General features: G+C 35.7%; 3 protein-coding genes across 3 annotated transcripts; all 3 read left to right on the top strand.

Moving 5' to 3' along the window:
- Positions 1 to 32: 32 nt before the first annotated feature.
- RB195_025797 (uncharacterized protein) lies at positions 33 to 1,314 on the top strand (the record flags this gene model as incomplete). The annotated part of the gene is made up of 4 exons (XM_064214092.1): positions 33 to 95; positions 687 to 750; positions 1,125 to 1,187; positions 1,247 to 1,314. 4 exons carry the CDS (start codon positions 33 to 35, stop codon positions 1,312 to 1,314), a joined length of 258 nt encoding a protein of 85 aa, XP_064069973.1.
- Positions 1,315 to 2,040: 726 nt separating this feature from the next.
- RB195_025796 (uncharacterized protein) lies at positions 2,041 to 3,163 on the top strand (the record flags this gene model as incomplete). Its single annotated transcript, XM_064214091.1, has 6 exons — positions 2,041 to 2,086; positions 2,404 to 2,556; positions 2,627 to 2,700; positions 2,769 to 2,864; positions 2,926 to 2,988; positions 3,053 to 3,163. The coding sequence occupies 6 exons, from the start codon at positions 2,041 to 2,043 to the stop codon at positions 3,161 to 3,163; spliced, it is 543 nt and encodes a 180-aa protein (XP_064069972.1).
- A 2,028-nt stretch (positions 3,164 to 5,191) lies between these two features.
- RB195_025795 (uncharacterized protein) lies at positions 5,192 to 8,064 on the top strand (the record flags this gene model as incomplete). Its single annotated transcript, XM_064214090.1, has 7 exons — positions 5,192 to 5,266; positions 5,345 to 5,490; positions 7,161 to 7,276; positions 7,342 to 7,446; positions 7,592 to 7,686; positions 7,743 to 7,849; positions 7,929 to 8,064. 7 exons carry the CDS (start codon positions 5,192 to 5,194, stop codon positions 8,062 to 8,064), a joined length of 780 nt encoding a protein of 259 aa, XP_064069971.1.
- Positions 8,065 to 16,378: the final 8,314 nt, after the last annotated feature.

Genomic DNA, 16,378 nt, shown 5'->3' with positions numbered 1-16,378 from the left:
AGGAAGGGAATTGTAGCCAGAAAGCAGCTCCGATGAATGTTTCGGATGGTCGTGAAGGTTTCAGAGATCGACGCCGTTCACAAAGCGATGAATTGGTTGCTGGGAGATGACCTTGGGACAAAGAATTATTCATGTTGAATTGTGTTCGATCTTGAGGTTTCCAGACTTTTCCCGAAAATTGAAACATCATCAGTTAGGGGTCAACTGGTGTGATTTGGCGGCAGAAAAGGAGTATCCTGTGGATTTTCGACCTTGCCCTGCCTAAGCAATTAGCGATGGAATGTATCCTGAGGGGGTACGTCCTCATAGCTGCCAAAATAGCTCACTATGTCTACCTATCACAGATCATATGCAGTATCACTGGAGCGCTGGAAAAGATCCTGGTGTCGATCAATAATCGCAACAATCTACTAACTTTTTCCGGAATTCGCAAACAGTGACTGCGATTTTCCTCTCGTAATCTTGGTGGGATGTTTCCTGTTTTTAAAGGGAAATTTCATATAAGTGTTTTTATCACCATCAGATGAGAATAAAATTATAATTTTTGTATTATAATGTAAGGTAAGGGAGCGGGTGTAGTGTGGTAGGTAAGAGGTCCCGCTGCCTGCACGATCGATCCCATATTCTAATCCGCCCTGCTGCTCACCAAGCCTTTCATCCCTTCGGGGTCGACAAACTGGTACCAGACTTGTCTGGAAGGATCAAGACACTCGCTTGACACATCGGCTAGCCTCCGAATTCATTGTATAGGTCAGTTACCTCAAAACCTCAAACGATTCAGAGTTGAAGTGAACGTGGGGACGAATCCGAAGCGGATTGATTGACGCCAGACACTTTATCATTTATCCTTTTAATGTTAAGTAATCTCAAATTTGTAACCGTAAAAAAGAAACAAGAGGAGTTATGTGAAATGTAGGGAAATTGACGCCTAAAAACGAGTGAATTACGGTAAGAGGAGGTTGCTAGGAGTCATCTTACGCAGAAATCCTACTTCTTCTGTTGAACAAATGTATCATTTGAAAATGGTAGAACGGGTAGAAAATGCGCCAAATAGAGCTTATTTCCATAGTTCAAACATCACACATTATACATTATACGTGACGCATAAATACGGTTTAATTAAGGCGGCATGAGGTCACTAGGACTCATCTTAAGCAGAATTGTATCCTGGTCTATTTATGAAAGAGGTGAGTTAAAGATGCTGAGGTAGACGTTGTACGGAGAACTCTCACAGACAGGGTTCCAGAAAAAACCTCGCGAATTTCATGCAATGTAATAAGGTATGGCACTGCCCGTTTTCCTAATATGCAATGAATTACGGAGTGAGTCATGTTTGACTACCTGGATAGGTCATGTCAGTAAGGATGAGCACGTTTTCGTTGTTAACGCAACGCACATTATAACTGACTCGTAAATACGGGTGAATTACGGTAAGACGAGGTAACTAGAATTCACATTGCTCAAAACTGTATCTTCCTCAATTGGTAAAAAGAGTTAGGTGAAAATGACAGGATATGAGTGGCAGAAACGACTTATTGATTGGTGGCTCGGAAGGCGGGTCCCATGAATATTATCTTTTTCCCAATGGGTTACCTGCTAAAAACACAGAGAAGAGAAAAGATCCAGGTAATCACAAAAAAGTGGGTTCAGCAAAAAAATTCATCCCTTCATTTTATTTGCTATTTACTGACATCATCTGATTAAAAGAGCCCAATTACTTCTTTTGGATTTCTTGTGAAATTTCTTCATTCATTACTGTATATTTTTATGAGTTATAAAACTACAGTCTTTCTTTTCTTATTTCTCTTTTTATTTTCAATTTTATTGTCCACTTTGTCCAGAAGGAAAGCGGAACGAATTCAAAGAATTCAATCATTACGATTTGTTCAAAACATTACTGGTAATTTTGCGCTAATCACTTGACGTTAGGAATTTTCCAGACAAAATAATTAGCTGTACAATAGCAAAACTGATTCACCTTTCATAGGCCCATGGTTTCTATAAAGGTGGACGGAAGAGGTAGCAGTCTAAACAGCAGTCATGCGGGTCCTGCTTGTTGTTCTTGGCCTCTCGTCGGTCGCATGTGGTGAGTTAAAGGAATATTTATTTGATAAGCTTAGCCTATATTAAAGAAATATGAGGTCTTATAGGGGATATCCTACAATTACATCTAATACAAAACTATTTTCCAGTAGTCCAGGATATATAGTTGATTTCCATCGTGTAGAACCTATTGTTTTCTCTCAAATCTGATCAGGGAAGGCAGGATACGATCTCAGACAATTTCCCTCCCTACAAATTATTTTTTTTTCGTTTAAAAATGATTATTCTATTTCTAACGGCCGAAAAACACTATTCTCAATATTGCCAGTCTAGCTGAGTATTCATTTTTTTTTCATGTAGGTATCGAAGATAATCCATGGATAGTCCAGAAAACAACAGACCCGCAACTATTTGAAAAAGTATTTGAACCTATGAAGCAAGGGAGATTCGTACGGCAAGCTGATCATGAATGGATGGTCGATGAAGCATACAACAGGCACCGCCATCAATGGTGTAGGTTCATGGATTGAATTATTAGACTGGATTCTTGGATGGCTTATAAGAAAAACTTAATTATTTTGAGACAAATACGATTGCAAAAAAGTTTGTTATCTCGAAGAATGCAAAGGCGATGGAGGAACGTTCAGAGGAATGGATGCAAGTTTTTAATAAAATGGAATATGTGGAGGTTTTTGTATAGCTGCTAAAAAAAAAGCATTTTGCAGTGTTTCAAGCCTTACGAACAAAATGTTCGCCATTACAAGCTGGAAGATGGTTGGCACAAGCTTCTAACCTGCAAATCAACAACACCAACTGATTATGTGAGTGTGTGAATAATGATAATTTTTATTTGCAAAAAATCCATAATCGAAATCCGTATAGGTCGTTCTGGCAGCAAACAAGAATGGGAATCCGATAACGATTGGTGCAGGATCAGCGAGTAGGGTAAGACAGTGGAGGGAAATTTTCCTCATATTAACATCAGCCGCACCTAATTATTCACCTTCAGATGATCCGATGTAACGATAGAGGCAAATGGGTTGCGAAGACGGATAAAAGGAAGGAAGTCGAAGTGAAAAACGCTTTCTGTTATGTGGTCCCGAAGTATAGTGAAAGTTGAAAACGAATGAGATAAAAGAAGCAATCCTTCCCCTTCTTTGTTACAGAACCAGCAAAATTTAAATTTTTTTTTTCTTCTATAGAATTTAAAGTTGTAAAGTTGTCTATTTGTACAAATAGAAATCATTAGCCTTTCATGAACATCTAAATGTATGTGACTGTCAGTAAAAAAAAAACAGCAAAACAACTTGTAAATATATGAATTTGATGGAAAGTAGAGAAAAATTTGAGTTCCACACAAAAAAGATCCTCTTTACTAGATTTATTATGTATACTACTTCTCCAAGCATCATAAACACTGTAGAAAAAAAAACAAATATACGAAATATGAGAATCAAAAAAAGTGAAGCATACTTAACAAGATAGAAAAACCGAGTGTAAATGAGATTTAGCAAGAATTGTGTGTTTGCTGATAGGGAAACTACAGTAAACAAAACAAGTAATACCAATAAAAAACATGTACTCATAAAAATAGGAATATAATCTGTTTGAAATAGATGAACAAATCTATTTCTATCCGTTTGTCCCTCTGTTTTTCCGGAAAACACAAAAGATTCACAACACTTTTCTTTTACCTAGTTTCGATCTCTGTTTATACTTCTTTTTTTTTTCGTTTTTATGGCTGAGAGGTGCAAGGAACTCGCAAGAATCCAACATATGTTACGTCACTTCGAACAGGTCAAGCGATCTCTGACCCAAGGCCGCCTTGGTGGTTCGATAAGAGAATCGCAGCGAGCGATTTTTCTCACATTCCTTCCGAGAACCTTTCGTCCAGATCATTTTTCTCTGTTTTCTTCTTTTTTCTTTTCCAAGTGTTAATCAGTAAATTAGTAAAATAATATTAGTCGTTTCTTTCCTTTTTTTTAATAAAAAATCAATAATTTATGCATGTTTTCAGTGAGGTAACATTTTTTCCGGTAATAATTCACTTCTTGGCCTCTACACCATATTCCTCAAAAAAAGAGCACTCCACATTCTTGCGTGCCAAAAAATAGTATTACTGAATTTTTGCTTATTTGTTTTTAAGAAATGCTCCAGAATCCGTACCCTGATAACTTGGATGATCCATAACTGCAAAATTGTTGTTTCACACGATTTGCGAAAAATAATGTTCAATTTTTATGCCGATAATAATCCATCACTTCTGTATATGGTGACCATCGTGGATTTTTTTACGCATCTATTATTGTCCGTTCAATATTTGCCCCGATGAGAGCAATGAACAAAATGGAATGTCCCTGTTAACCGATCGATGCTCTAATCTCTGTCGCCGATTCTTCTCCACTGCTTCCCAGCTTGGATCTCAAAGTCTGGATAACTATGTATAAGATCGGCTCTGCGCCTCCTTTTTGTAACTATTTTTTTCGGCATTTTCCTTAAGCTGCATAGTGTAAGATTGTGTTCTCAACCTCCACATTTCCTAGCACTATTTTTAGTATAGTTTAGAATTTTAGTTGGTTTTTTCTTTCTTTTTTTATTTTTTTAAAGTCTAATTACTTACTTGTCTGCCTTCGTAATTCGCAGTATTTCTTTCTCCTACCTTCATTTCTTCAACGTTTACTACTTACTCTTTCTTTTGCTTTTGTTACATAATCTAGTAGATGCTCAACAACTCAAAAAAAATCCTATGTTTATTTGTCACAAATTGATGCTTGCTTCCTAATAAATTGTGCTTTCTAGCAACCAGAATTCCTGGATAAATGCAAATCGATCAGCGAGATGTCATTTCTTCTCCTAATTTTTGATATGCTCTGCTAACACCTTCATGCATTTTAATGTGAAATTTTCATGCTTTTCTAATCTAGAATTAGCATGCACCGCCTTTCTAACCACCTATTGTGTTAATCACACTGTCATCGTTTCCCCTTTTCCTCTATTATCCAGCCATTATTGATTGATAGTATATTGACACAGTTGTCCTTTTGCGGATACCTGGCTGATGCTACTTGACCGGCCTACAACCCTATGTAATCAGTTCTAACTATTTTCAACTACGGTAAAAAAGGCAGAGTGAGGATATTCTCCAGCAATGACAAATTTTCTTGAGGATGTCAACTTTGTGGAAATGTCTCCGGAAGATTTCCCGCATACACATGATGAGGAGGTCAGTTTGAGGAGAACAGCTGTATTTTTTTAGGAGGTTGAAAATTTCTTTGTTTTAGTTTCCGTATGTTTGCTTCAGGCTATTGATCTGCAGACATTTGTTCAATTAATGGGTCAATTCTACGAAAATGGATGGATGAAAGGAACTGGAGGAGCTCTAGGTTGTATCGCTAAGGATAAACTGTTTATTTCACCATCAGCACTGCAGAAGGAAAGATTGAAAACGTAAGTTCATCATATAATGTCTCGATTTTCTGGATTTCTTATTCCCGTGATCATGGAGACAACTCAAGTGAATGTATTTGAACAAAAAACCTGTATGTTGGATGTACACGAGCACGCCCACCCTTTTTTTTCTTCATCACCCCTCGAATTTTTTCGCGATGTGAGTGGAGACCGGAGCACAGTGAGTGCAGTCTAAGACATTATGAAAGTTTTGGAAGTATTTAGTTTAAATAAAGAAAAAAGGTGATGTTGTTAAAAAAAACCAAATTGAAAATATACACAAATAATAGTCATTATGTGCCCGAAAAAATAGCCTTGAAAAAATAAAAAATAAAAAAAGTAGGTTTAAGCCGAGTAGTTCTTGATCATTTTGATTATTTCCTTGATAATGAAGGCAAAAGTTATTTTTTTTTGTGCGCTGAACTCGTAAAGTTCCTTATTTTTCGTAATGAAGGTTGAGTGGAAGAATAATGAACAGCACAATGGCACAAATTCCCACAGAACTGATTGCAGGGAGGATAGAAACCGGTCACTTTGTTTACGTTCCTGTCGAAGTTTCCTTGAAAAAAAAAAACAACAATTTTAACACGCAAAATTTAATTGCATATCTTTTCGTCCCTATATCATAAGTAGTGTGATTATTTCCTTGCTATACCGCAGAAAATACAGAAAAAATTCCTAGGAATCTCATATTGAAAAAAATCAACTATATGTGCAATTTTCAAAAACTTGATTTTTTTTTGTTTCCGTAGCATGAAGAAAGGAATCCACTTTTTTCAATCTAATTTCACAGGAAATAGATGTAAGTAATACAGCAAGAAATGGACGATTTTTTGGATCTATCCACAGAAAGATAGGGTTGATGGGGAAGGGCACGAGTATGAGCATGTTCACACCCAACTTCTCTTCAAGGGATCACCTCATGAATCTGACGTGGTATGGATTTCCGATGGAGAAACTCTATACGGAGTCGTAGATTCCTGGATCACGGCTGGTTCCGCTCATCTCTCCCTAATCGTAGGAAAAATTGACGTGGAGTACTCCGTCTATCATGACGATTTCAGTTGCAGCGCTCTACTTTCGTAAACGCGCCGCATTCAGCTGCGCAGCGGTCGAAAGCTAGTGTGTTCTTCTCGGCTGCAAATTCAAATGAAACCAATGAACAGGTTGCTGGAGGGCCAGAATGTATACAAAGAAGAGCGATCTAACGTTCCTCGTGGGAACTAAATCGGTTCCCACGCCGTTTTGAGGTACGATTAGGGAGAGATAAGCGCAATATCCCCTGATCCCGCAATCTACAACTCTAGCTTCTGCCGTGAATTCCCTTACCACGTCAGATTCGCGGTGTTACGCCGTTAATCTTCCTGGAAAACTGTGTGGGAAGCCGGCTTGCGTGTTCGAATTTACTACAAAGCATCTTGCAACCCTTTAGTTTTGCACACGCGTCGCGTCTGCGAACGAGCGGACAAAAGTCGATGAGGTTCCTAGAGTAGTCTGATCAAACCAAACGATTGGATAGGCTATTGAGGGAAGCGGCGCGTGTGCGGGGGTGGCACGCAATGAGAAGTCTCGTATCGCTCCCGCCGACGCGTCGCGTTAGTCCGGTTGAATGCGCTTGAGGGACATTATAGGCTCCTCAGATTTTAACCGTTTTATGTGCACTATTGTAGGTCAGATATATTCGTCTACGATTTACGGAGTAAAATACAAGTACAGCGGCCTATACAGGCGAAAGTGGACGTATCTTCGTGTTCTGTACTTTTCTCGTTGATAATGAAACAAACAGGTACCGGAAAATGTGGTTTAAAATGTTCTCATCCAAGAAAATAAACCATCATAGCATAATTCTAGGATCAAAATGCGTTATACACACCCATGGAAAAGCCGCAAATCTTATGACACAATTGTTAAAATGTAAAGATGTATTCGAAATTTCACATCAAGAGTACATAAAAGGTTAGTCGTCTACATATTTCAAACAATTGACGTTATTTCCTGCAGTTTTCGAAAAAACGATCTTTTTAAATACGTCTTTTTCTTACAACTGCAAGTTTTATATGAATCTTCCGGATAGGAAATTGCATGATAACGCTTCTTCCAGGAGTTTATGATCCATTCACTGGAAAGAATCTCAACTATGAGGACACCTTAACGATTCCAATTATTGAAAATCAACCTAGAGAGAATGAACTTACGGTAAAGAAATTCCTCGATCCCACAAAGTCCCTGGAAGGAATATTACATTTTTTCAGCCAGCTCTGGAAGAGTGCTTGAAGACTCATCAACGTTCCTGTGCTGTTCTAGTCCGTAATCATGGACTTTTTGTTTGGGGTTTAACATGGGAAAAAGCTAAAATTATGTACGTCTCTTCGCCCACTTTAGGAAAATAATTTTTCTTAAAAAATAAATCCATAGTTATCGATTTTTTTTGCTTTTAGGACAGAGTGCATCGACTACCTCTTGGATCTCGCCATCGATATGATTCGACATGATATTCCGCTGGTGAAAGACATCACTATGGAAAAGTCTGTAAATCCTGACGAAGACTATCGTCATATCTTCTATTCGCAGTAATTTTCTTATTCAAAGAATAACGTGTACAAGCACAAATGGTAATTGAAGATATTTACCCAATTTTTTTTTCCAGAAATACTGCTATTTTTTAATTTTCGTTAGACAACATTCGTTTAGATTCTTTGTTTAGACCATTTACATCCACTCTACCTCTTTTAGGTCTCTAAATCTTACCTGAAAAGACTTTTGAATCTGACTCTCAGCCATTCTCTGATCTATGAGCTGCTGTTGTTGTTTACGTAGCCTTTAATTGATTTGCTTGAGCTGCTGTTGTTTAATTCATTTTTCTAGAATGCTTTTAAAGCAATTTAGGAAACCTAAATATTGCTCTTGTTACCGCTTTGCCAAAATAAAAATAAAAATCCTGAAAAAAAGTGCAAGAAGAGCCAAATCCTGAAATTCCCTAAGAAGACTACGACGATTGACTGGTCTCTGATAAAGGATCAACAGACCTTTCTGGATCCTGACCAACTTCAGGCTAAGATTAGCATACTATTTTTTCAACGGAGGGTTGTAAGGAGTAGTGTATTAGTGTAAGAAATAAAAATAGAAACTACTTATATAATATAACATATAACGTAATTGAACAGAAATTGTTTTATTCATTTAATAAGATACTAAAAATAAAATTGCGTCATAGAGTATATATGTGGAAAATATTAGTTTTCAAATGCATCCTTGTTTCTCAAATCACATAATTTTTATTCAATACGTCGATGACGATCGCATTTTGGAAAAAATTAGCCATAAGGGACCGGGGCCTTTTTTCCGCGCGCTACTGCAGCCCACATATTTTTGCAATTATCATTAAAATTCAAGAAGTAAAAGAATTTTACGCAGTATATAGCTTCGCTTAAGCCTGATTTAATCATTCGAAAAAAAATGACAAAAGAGTGCAAATATAGCCAAATCAAACAAAAAAAAAGACAAGTTTTGTCCACATCTGGACTACAAGGTCCTGAGCGGAAAAAAAGTGTTGTCCACATGTGGAGACTACGTTGTCGCTGACGCGTTAAATTGAAAAATATTAAGGGACTGCTGTAACATCATGGATTTATAGAGTTTGGGAGGTTTTTTTTTTCAAGGAAGACATTCGAACTCAATAGAAAGCTGATTGGCTACAAGTAGCACTAACCTCGATGTTTCTCTATTCATCAATATTAATAGTCATCAAAGAAGAGAAACTTACAAAATTTACTTGGAAATAATGTTGGTCCCTTTGAAAAGTGCCGGGAATCCACATTTTTTTGCGGAAGAATATGTGTGGTGTGGAACGGTGAGGCAGGCGGAGGTTGACAGACAGCGCGAGGACATATGCGTCAACTGAACTTTTCAGCGATGAATTCGCCGAATTGCATACATATGTTTGACATGTTGTGGGGTATTTCGTCAAATCATTTTTCCCAACGCTCGTTACTCGACAACTACTAGACAGTTCACTGTCAAGGACAAACTCTACAGCGTACTGTTCCTTCGGAAAAAAAAAATTGAAAATAAATCCACATAATATTACCATGTTGAAAATGTGTACTTCTATCAATGTGCACTTTCTACATAAATGAATCCCTATTATCTCTGTAAATTATTAAGTAGACCAAAACTCCTTCATAATTAATAATTTTTTATTAGATGAGTTTCTAGATGTCTTACAAACACTAAATATCTCGCATAGACAAATTTTCGTTTTTTTTTTCTTCAATTTTGCTATTTCTGAATGTTTCGTTCCCTCTTTTTTTCCGGGATATTGTCTATTGTGTCCGCTAAATGGTTAAATATTCCCTAAATTCTATCTAGAAACAAAAATGAGAAGAGAACTTTATTGTATCTAAGTACGTAGTAAGCAGACAACTGGCTTCTTTCTAGAACACTTTCTGTAGCATAAAAATTATTTATTTGAATTCCAGAGATTAACTGCAATCACAGTGGATTTTTAATTAAAAAAAATCCACTTCTCTAAAGTTTTTCACTTTGCTTTAAACTGCTCTTACGGCAGAAAAAATAATTCCTGTTTTGCCTGATTTTCTGTTCCTCTCATTTTGTAATTAATTAATTTTTCCTTTAATTTTGTCTTCTTTTGTATTCTATTTTCGTAAATTTCTGGAATTTTCATTTGGTGTTTCGATCTTTGGTTATACGAACAACTGATTGTGATGTTGATTTTCGAGCAACTGGTGCTTTCACGATATCATCACGATATCAACTTCCGTCTAGTTGCTCGATCTTTTCCTGATTTCTGGAGTAGTACAGCTATTTAAATACTGGTGAAAATAACAGGATTTATCGAAGCAATAAAGATATCTAAGCAGAATCAAAACCACTCCATTCAATGAGGAGGCGCTGCTTGGATAGCACCGTCTTCCGGATCTTCCTCAGTGTAAACAGGCGCTCGCCTTAACCTCAACGATTTCTCCCGTAGACCCGATATCGACGAATCTCTCGCGAGATCGGCAATCGATTATCACTCAACCAGTTCAAATTTTATCTCTGAGGTTATAATTCATTTATTTTTTTCGAAAATTAGTTGTTAATTTCCTAGCTAGTTATTGTTCGAGCTCCGATAAAGTATTGGTCAATGTTTCTTGCTTGAATTTTCCGTTCGGTTAATTTGCTAAAAACTTTTCGTGTAATCCAGAAGCCATGGATATTTTTAATTTGTGCACATATTTATTTTGATGCAGAAGCAAATCTGGACCATCACTGCTCACTTCTACCGTTATATGCTACCAAAATTTGTATAGAATTTGTTAAATTTCGAAATCAGATTTCCAGGATTTCCCTATGCACTGCGATTTTGATAGTTGTCGCTTTTAGGCATTGAAATTTCCTCGAAATCCACCTTTTTTTGAACATTCCACGTTCTGTTGAAATCTAAATCACCAACAGCTCAATATCATGAAGAACCAGTTGTTTGTTGGATTTTTTTTCTGCTCGTAAGTCCGATAATCTTCATAAGAGTGTCAGGAATCGTTGATAGGAGGTGGTTGGCTGGATCCGGATTGATCGATTGTTATGTTCCTGGAATTTTAATGGATAATAATTTTCCTGCTTAAACGAATGTGATGACGGAGCAAAGTAGCACTGAGTGTGAAGTTTTAAGAGTTCTGTATGACGAATGCTGTGCTGAATGTAAAATTTCTTGTTTTACTTATTTACAACGGAATTTCCTACCACTATATTATTTTCCTTAATTTGTGCATCCACGTACTACCTAAATGCGTTTTCCTTCCTTTTTCACATTCTTAGGGGGTCTTTCGACGGATGTTCCTCCTATTTTTTTACTTTATTTTCACTCACTGCGTTGGTGTTTTATATCATTCCCCCTAAAATTAATTTTTTTTTTGAAAAAAAGCCTGGCAGCTATTTCTTTCATTTGGTTATTTCATCTTTCATAAATTTTTTATTTTCGAAAACTTTCATGTCTGCTCCAGTTATATTTCTCCCGGAGCAGTCAAGTTACTGCTTTCATAGGTTTTTTTTTGACTATTTTCAGTTCTATCCTGAAAATGAAGTTCTATGAGGGCCACTTCAACAAATTGAAAATTTCTGAGTTCCTTACTTCCCACTGTTTTGACCTCAAGAGTTATTCTCTCTCGGAAACTCGCATTTACTATCTAATGTAGATTTCAAGGATATAAGCAAATCCACAACCAGAATCACTTAAATTTCGAATGTTACCCTTCCTTTATATCAACTATTGTGAACAGTTTTTCTCTATCAGGCATCAAATTCTGGAATATAGTGAAATAGAAGAAAGTTAAGCTAAGAAGCTCAGGTTGAATGAGATTACTCAGAACCTAACTATCCTTAAATCAATTACTTTTTGCCAAAACTTTTAAATGTAACCATTTAGGTACTTGTTTATGCACTCAAGCAAACGATGCAAGCGTTTTCAACAGTATTTGCGTCAATAAATGTTCCAAGAACATAGGAAAAGAGCTTTGATGCACATCAAATCCGCATTTTTTCAAAGACAAAATTCAATTCAAATAGACTACTATTTTTTTTTACTTCAAAGATAAAGAACCTCCAAAAAAGAAACGTTCATGTGTCTCTATATATTAACCTCATAGGAGAAAAAAAAAACTGATATAACAATAAAAAAAACTAAAACTCACATCCAGAACCAAAGATGGTGCTCACGACGAAGTCACACGCATTTATTCGTACATTTTTTCCTCAACACCAGCACTAATAACAGCAAAAGAATTTGTCAGACTTTTTTTTTTGTGCGATCATCTGTTTCCACAACGATCTCGTGATTCCTGCTCATGTTTATCTGTCACGAAGGTACTTAAGCTCAATCTTTTCCAAAAAATCTGCTGTCAAGTTATCAAATTTTACGGAAAAAGATAGATCGGAAACGAAGCACTTATCAGAAACAATCTTTCTCGATTATTAACAAAAAAAAAACTCTACAATAACCATGGTTTGGTGGAATGTGCTTGTCTTTGCTTGTGGTCAACGTGTTTCAAATTGAAGGTTCTAATTTTTCCAGTGAAATTTTGTGATTTTAAATGCAACAATTAGTTCCTCATTCTAACAACATTTTTCAGCAATTATAGTATAATCTTAAAGATTTGTAAAATACTACAACACCAACAATGTGACAGATTAAAAGAAGAGGTTAATGTGATAAGCGAAGTTCATATTCGTAATCATCATCCAAAAAATTCTTCAAATAAAATTTGAACAGAAGTTCTTCTTCTGAATCTTAAAGTTCGATTATTTTAGTAGTGTCAGTTAATAATAAGGTTTCTTGACGCAAATGTACTTTTCGCGGATTTCTCACACTTTTGTACAGATAATAAGAACACGATTGTATTTTCCGTCATTTAACTCTTTAGATTCTTGTTGAATAGAATTTTATGCATCTACACAGTATACAAGTTTATTTGCCGAACGAGCAGAAGTATTTGTTTGTGTTTTTATAGGTTAGGGGTTTGCGGAAATATTTTAGTAATCATTCGACTTCAGTAGATTACTAAGTTGAACCATTTCAGGTGTAAAGTGAGCTGTTGGATAATTTAGGACGTAAAGGGAAAAATAAAGAAAAAAATTTCCATGCTTCCATTCTTTCTTTGCTTTTACATATCGTTTCACTACGAAAATTTTAAATAAACTGAAAAAATAGAGGCAAAAATCGAAAAATAAAATTTTTCCTCTAGCAACCAGAAAAAGAAAACGATCCAACAACTTTGGGAAAAAGATAGGTTTACTTTAAATCAAATAATTTTGTGGAAAGCATAGAACTAACTGAAAATCCTAGGTGTATGTAGCTCTTCCTGTGGGGGCCAGGATGTGTCGAATGCAATTCGTAACCAATCTTTAGTTGTATAGAAAAGTTAAAATTGTTTTGTTTGAAATTTCGCGCCAAACTGCTTATCATCTCATAAATTCTCTCTTTTGTTTTGCACTTTACCATGTGACAGTTCACTAAGACACTGTTGTCCTTTTTTTCTATGGAATAATTTCCTCGTGCACTTTCTGTTTCAAGTCAAGTTCTTGGGAAACTCCTCTTTTTTAAAGCTAAAATTCCTTAAAATAGTGACTCCTTTAATAAATACAAAGAAGTTTCCAGAACCCCTTGGTTATCCGCTGCAGACATATACTACACTCATTCTAATTATATTTAATCTACGAGTACCAATACGCCAGTTGAGAATTCCTCTATCGTTTGTAAACAAAATATTCAGAAAGTATTTTATATTTGATTTTATTCATTAAAAGACGACATAAGTACCCACATTTAGAAAATGCGTTCATCGATGAGAATAAGTTTCTCAACAGATTACGATCCTTGAATGTGCTCATTTTTTGGAAACGAAAAAAAAAACAGAGCACTATTTTCAACTATTGAACGGTGTCTGTTCACCTAGCCGTTTTTTTTATTGTTTATTCTTCTGGTTCTGCGATATTTTAAAAATATTGCAAGCCTCATGTTCACAATCTACAACAATACCTTTTAGTTGGTTTCTTCAATGATTCTTATGAAATATTTTAAATTTCAGAAAAAAAAAGTTTCCCCTGACATATTCCACGAATATTCCGTCAGTTTTGCACGTGTATGCAACTCTTCGAAATTCCTAGTCTTGCAGTTTTTTCTCCAGTTCTTTTTTCTTCTCTTTAAAGTTGATTTTTGCAACTACTAACTCTTCTCTTCAGCAAATACTTCAATCTATTCGCCAGCGAAAATTTCATTTGAATTAGTTTGCCGAATTCTGTTAACCAAACATTTTTTTTACAGTATTTGCCGGTTTTCTAGGGTGAAACTGATAAACATCAAGTGACTTTTCTACGAAATATTGGAAAGCGAAATTATGGAAAAGTCATTTCAACTAAAAATGGTGATGACATAATCCATACTTATCCTCAACAGTTTTTCCTCAAAACCTTGTTTAAGGCAGGATTGAGGTTAATTTTGAAAGTCCTAAAAACTTTTTTATTCTATTGTTTTCTACCTTCTCATCTATCCTGTCTCTTTTATCTCTAAATGTGTATGTATATATTTATAGATACATGAAAAATTTCGAATCTCCTAGAAACTTAATGTGGGAGAAGTTATCGGAATATGCTTACGAACTCATTTCCACAGTTACCATTTGCTTTGACACAAACCCAGAGCTATGGTGTTCTAAAGGTTACAAAAATATTAGAATTAATTTAATTTTAATGTAATCAATTAATATAATTAATTTAATTAGTTTATATAAAATAAGCACTAGACGTCTTTCTGCCACGACTTTTTTAACCTAAGAATTCTGCCGTATTGAAGATAATTTCGTGATTTTTTCATGATCATAACTTCACTTTAGGGTTCAACTTCGTTCAAAGTTATGCCATTCCTTGCTATGTTTCCTTGTATTTTGATTACGGAATTGAAAAATTAAGGATATTGTGAAGAGAACGCTCGACATTTATGGATCAAGTTATTTCCATGACACTGTAGTCTCTCGTTCTTATTATCTAAGTACAAAGATGTTGACTATAGTTTTAAAGTCGAAATTTTTAGGAGAAAAAAAAATCAGATTCTTGTTGTGTGATTTCGGCGTGATTTTTGATTCTTAGTTATTTCCCCAACACTTGTCACTGGAATTATGAGTGCTTCTGCGATAACAAATTTCAGTCGACTGTAGTGGTTCGGAAGACGAGAATTTTCGTCGCGAGATTCTTCTCACTATGTTGTCAGAGGAAGGAAATAAAACAACGAGTTTGCGCATAAACATTCGTTTATTTGTTCGAAGGTGTTGCTTTGAATGAACGTGGCCAAAGACTCAAACATTCGCAAGGATCAAACCGTCAACTACTAACAAAACATTTCACGTAACGTGCATTCCATTATTTCTCCGACGTGTCGACCTCATTTTTACTCGCTTGTATTCGTATTTTTCTCCAACACTACATTGTTCATTGTATTATTGAGTACACTGAAAACATAGGACAGCAACAAAACTGATTTCCATACGTATCTCGGACAAAATGCTCCTTTACACTGAACACTCACACACTCACACACACACGTGTAGGCCACTATTTTTCGTAGTCAGATAATGCATCCCGCCCGCCCTCAGGTGTCTCGCCAATCCCAGCAACCACGCGTTACATTATTCTGGATCCACCTCATGTTATCCTTCTTTCCTGATACTCTTCAAAACTACGGGCGGTGTAGTTGCTATTCTCAATTCCTGGACACTTTTCCCTATAATTTCTCTTTGTTCGTTGATTCCCATCTTTAGCGACGATTTACAAGGATCACTCTATCAACATCTGGTTTCCAAGCATAACTTTGAATTTTTCAGTTCCCCATAATGATCCCAATATTCAAATGGTTCAAAATAATCCGCTTAGTTCAAAATATTAATTAATATGTATTAAGATATAGTGGCAGCGACGCTCATTCAAAAATGTTAGAAATGTAAAATAATGTAAGAAAAATGTAAGAAAATGTAGGAGTAATAAAAATCTTATAGTGTTTTTCATGGATGAAATTGTAGACATAAATATCCTTGATCTCCGATGCGTTCTTTCGTTCCTACCCTCATAATATTGACCTCATCCTACATACGCCAAAAGGTCCACATGTAAAGTATTTTTGTAGAATAGATAAATGTAAACAGATCTAAGGTGGTAGATCATCTAATCTAAAAGAATTCCTGACCGAGTGATCGATGAAGAGAAGCAGATTTCTGATCTGTGCAAAATATTTCGTATTTGATCTACAGAAAAAGTAATCGGATAGGATTCAAGTGCATGTAAAAACTCCAGAAAACGTTGTTCTATTTTATTTCTGTGAATTTTTACATATCTGTAGTTTGGT

The sequence above is a fragment of the Necator americanus genome, chromosome X (genome assembly GCF_031761385.1).
Source record: "Necator americanus strain Aroian chromosome X, whole genome shotgun sequence".
NCBI lineage: Eukaryota > Metazoa > Nematoda > Chromadorea > Rhabditida > Ancylostomatidae > Necator > Necator americanus.
Note: the sequence above shows the minus strand (reverse complement) of the source record. Positions and strands in the feature narration are given on the sequence as shown.